This window comes from Buceros rhinoceros, unplaced genomic scaffold (assembly GCF_000710305.1).
Source record: "Buceros rhinoceros silvestris isolate BGI_N320 unplaced genomic scaffold, ASM71030v1 scaffold7670, whole genome shotgun sequence".
In the NCBI taxonomy this organism is placed as follows: Eukaryota; Metazoa; Chordata; class Aves; order Bucerotiformes; family Bucerotidae; genus Buceros; species Buceros rhinoceros.
In genome coordinates, this window is record NW_010387816.1 from 25,277 (window position 1) to 27,408 (window position 2,132).

Sequence of the window (2,132 nt, forward strand, 5' to 3'; positions counted from 1 at the left end):
GGAATTAAATGCCAAAAGATTGTAATCATTATGGCAGGTTTGGAAAAAGAGGGCTTGGGGGTCCCGGGGCTTCCTCTGTTATTATCCTGATGTGCCGCCTGGGCAAATTTGCTGCTTTTTTTTGTGCCTCAGTTTCCAAACCTGTAAAATAAATAAATAAGAGGGACAGTAGCATCTGTCAGTACTGTCCTGGTGTGAGAAAGTGCGATGTGTGCTGAAACCCTGGGGCTGTAAAAGTTTGCTGCTTGACCGTAGCTTCCAGCACGCTTGACGAATGCTCATCCCTTTGGGTCTTGGTTTAGATGCCAAATACGTGCTTGCTGAATGCTTGGTAAAATTATCATTCCTTGTTTGCTTCCTGGGTGGCTTTCCTTTTCCTCCTTTAGGTGACTCCCTTTCTTTTAACCTCGCAGTGGATCCTACTCCACACATGTGCTCCATCACCATCCAGCTGCCCTCTTCACTCTGATGGTGTAATGGAGGTCGTCACAGGAGCAGGGCAGTCTTGTCTGTCATGCTGGAGTTGGAATTACAGCCCGTGAGATGACGCAGAAACTCATTTGCTCTCCTTCTGTCTTGTATGCTTGCTCCAGTCCGCATGAGGTTCGGGAGCTGTGGGCTCGGCTACGAAAGGAACGTCCGGAGCTTTTAGCCAGTTTTGAAGAGTTTCTGCTGCGGGTTTCATCGTACATACGGGAGGTGAATCACGAGAAGGAGTCCATGGAGCAGGCGTTGAAGCGGTAAGGAGAACGTCATGGCCACCTGCTGTCAGGAACCAGCCGATGCTTGGGTGCTCCCTCCAGTGCAAGGACACTGGGTTAGGGCTAAAGATTCTTCTTGGTGTAACGAAGTGACTCTTTAGCTTCATCTGCTCCCCAGGGGTTTGTTTTGCACCCACCCCTAACATTTGGTCTGGTTGTCATGTTAAAATGCCTCTCAGTGCCCCTCAGCTGCTAGTGGGAATCTGCTTCCGCCCTCCTCTCCTGATCCCTTTCTGTATTCCCTGTCTCTCTCCTCCCCTGTGGGCGCCCTGCCTGTTGTAGGAAGGAGACTGACCATGACCGAGAAGTCAGGTGCCTTTATGAAGAAATGGAGCAACAGATCAAAGCAGAAAGGGAGAGGCTGACCTGCCAGGTACCTCCTCTCTCTTGGCCGAAGTCAGACTTTCTGGCGGTGGCTCCTCCCGCCAAGGACCAGCTGCTGCTGCGCTGGGTGTTGTATGCACAGCCACGTCTTTATCTCTGCAGGAAGCACTGAGACATGACAGGAGTAACCTGCTCCAGAAGGAGCTGCGCAGCAAAGAGCAGGAGCTGGAGAAAATCCTCTGCCACCAAAAGAAGGTAACGGGACCCAAATCCTGTCGGAAGAAGCACGTCCCCTTGTGCTAAGGTCTTTTCTGAATGAGAATGGTCTTCCCCTGCTGAGGGTTGGTACTAGCTCCTCTGGTAGTAACTAGTCTAGTTCTCTCTGGTCTCTGGAGCTGTTGAAGTGGTTTGTTGAGGGATTGGTTTGTCTTCAACTGTCATGTCTTCCTGTGATCGTTTTGGCCATGCCTTTTCTTACCTGCTTTGTTTTCTCTTGGCACCATCTTCCTGTCGGTTGCACAATAACTCTCCGGCAAGGGAGATAGGACAAAAATGTGGAAGTTGTGACTTTGGAGCCTTTTGTGGTGTGTAAGAAAGCTGTATATGGACATACAAGAGCCAGATTTCTCTAGTTTGTGTTTTCTGGCTGCTCCAGAATAACCCCGAGTGGACAGTTCGGTGGCGCTTAGAGCTGCGTGTGCTGTGTGTTTGCATTTCAGCACCTAATGACGTACTCAGCAAAGACCAAAGCAGAGCTCTCCTTTCACGTGCCGCCCCTGGCAAGGACCCTTGTCTGGGATGGTCCATCCTGGATGTCTTTCTCCTTTTTGTCTAAAGAACTGAGGCACGACCCCCGCAGAAACAAGTCATGGGAGGTGCCTGTAAGGTGCTGGTGATTGGGGGTCTCCCGGTGGGATACCTGGCTGTGCTGTGGATGGTGCAGCACCTGGAAAAGGCAGCAAAACAGAAGTGCCATCAGGAAGGGTGTTGAGAATAAAAAAAAGGGCATAATTTTCCTGCTGCCTACACCCTGATGAGCTTGCATCT

The 2,132-nt window shown here is 50.6% G+C and overlaps 1 protein-coding gene across 1 annotated transcript in view; it reads left to right on the forward strand.

Annotated features, from left to right (window-relative positions):
* The window catches only part of CRACR2B (calcium release activated channel regulator 2B), a gene marked incomplete at its 3' end in the record, with an annotated part of 27,214 nt that overhangs the window by 18,317 nt on the left and 6,765 nt on the right, over positions 1–2,132 (forward strand). Inside the window, exons 5-7 of the mRNA XM_010135471.1 lie at positions 594–740; positions 1,044–1,134; positions 1,248–1,340. Coding sequence (XP_010133773.1) covers positions 594–740; positions 1,044–1,134; positions 1,248–1,340 — 331 coding nt within the window. The remainder of the gene's footprint in view (positions 1–593; positions 741–1,043; positions 1,135–1,247; positions 1,341–2,132) is intronic.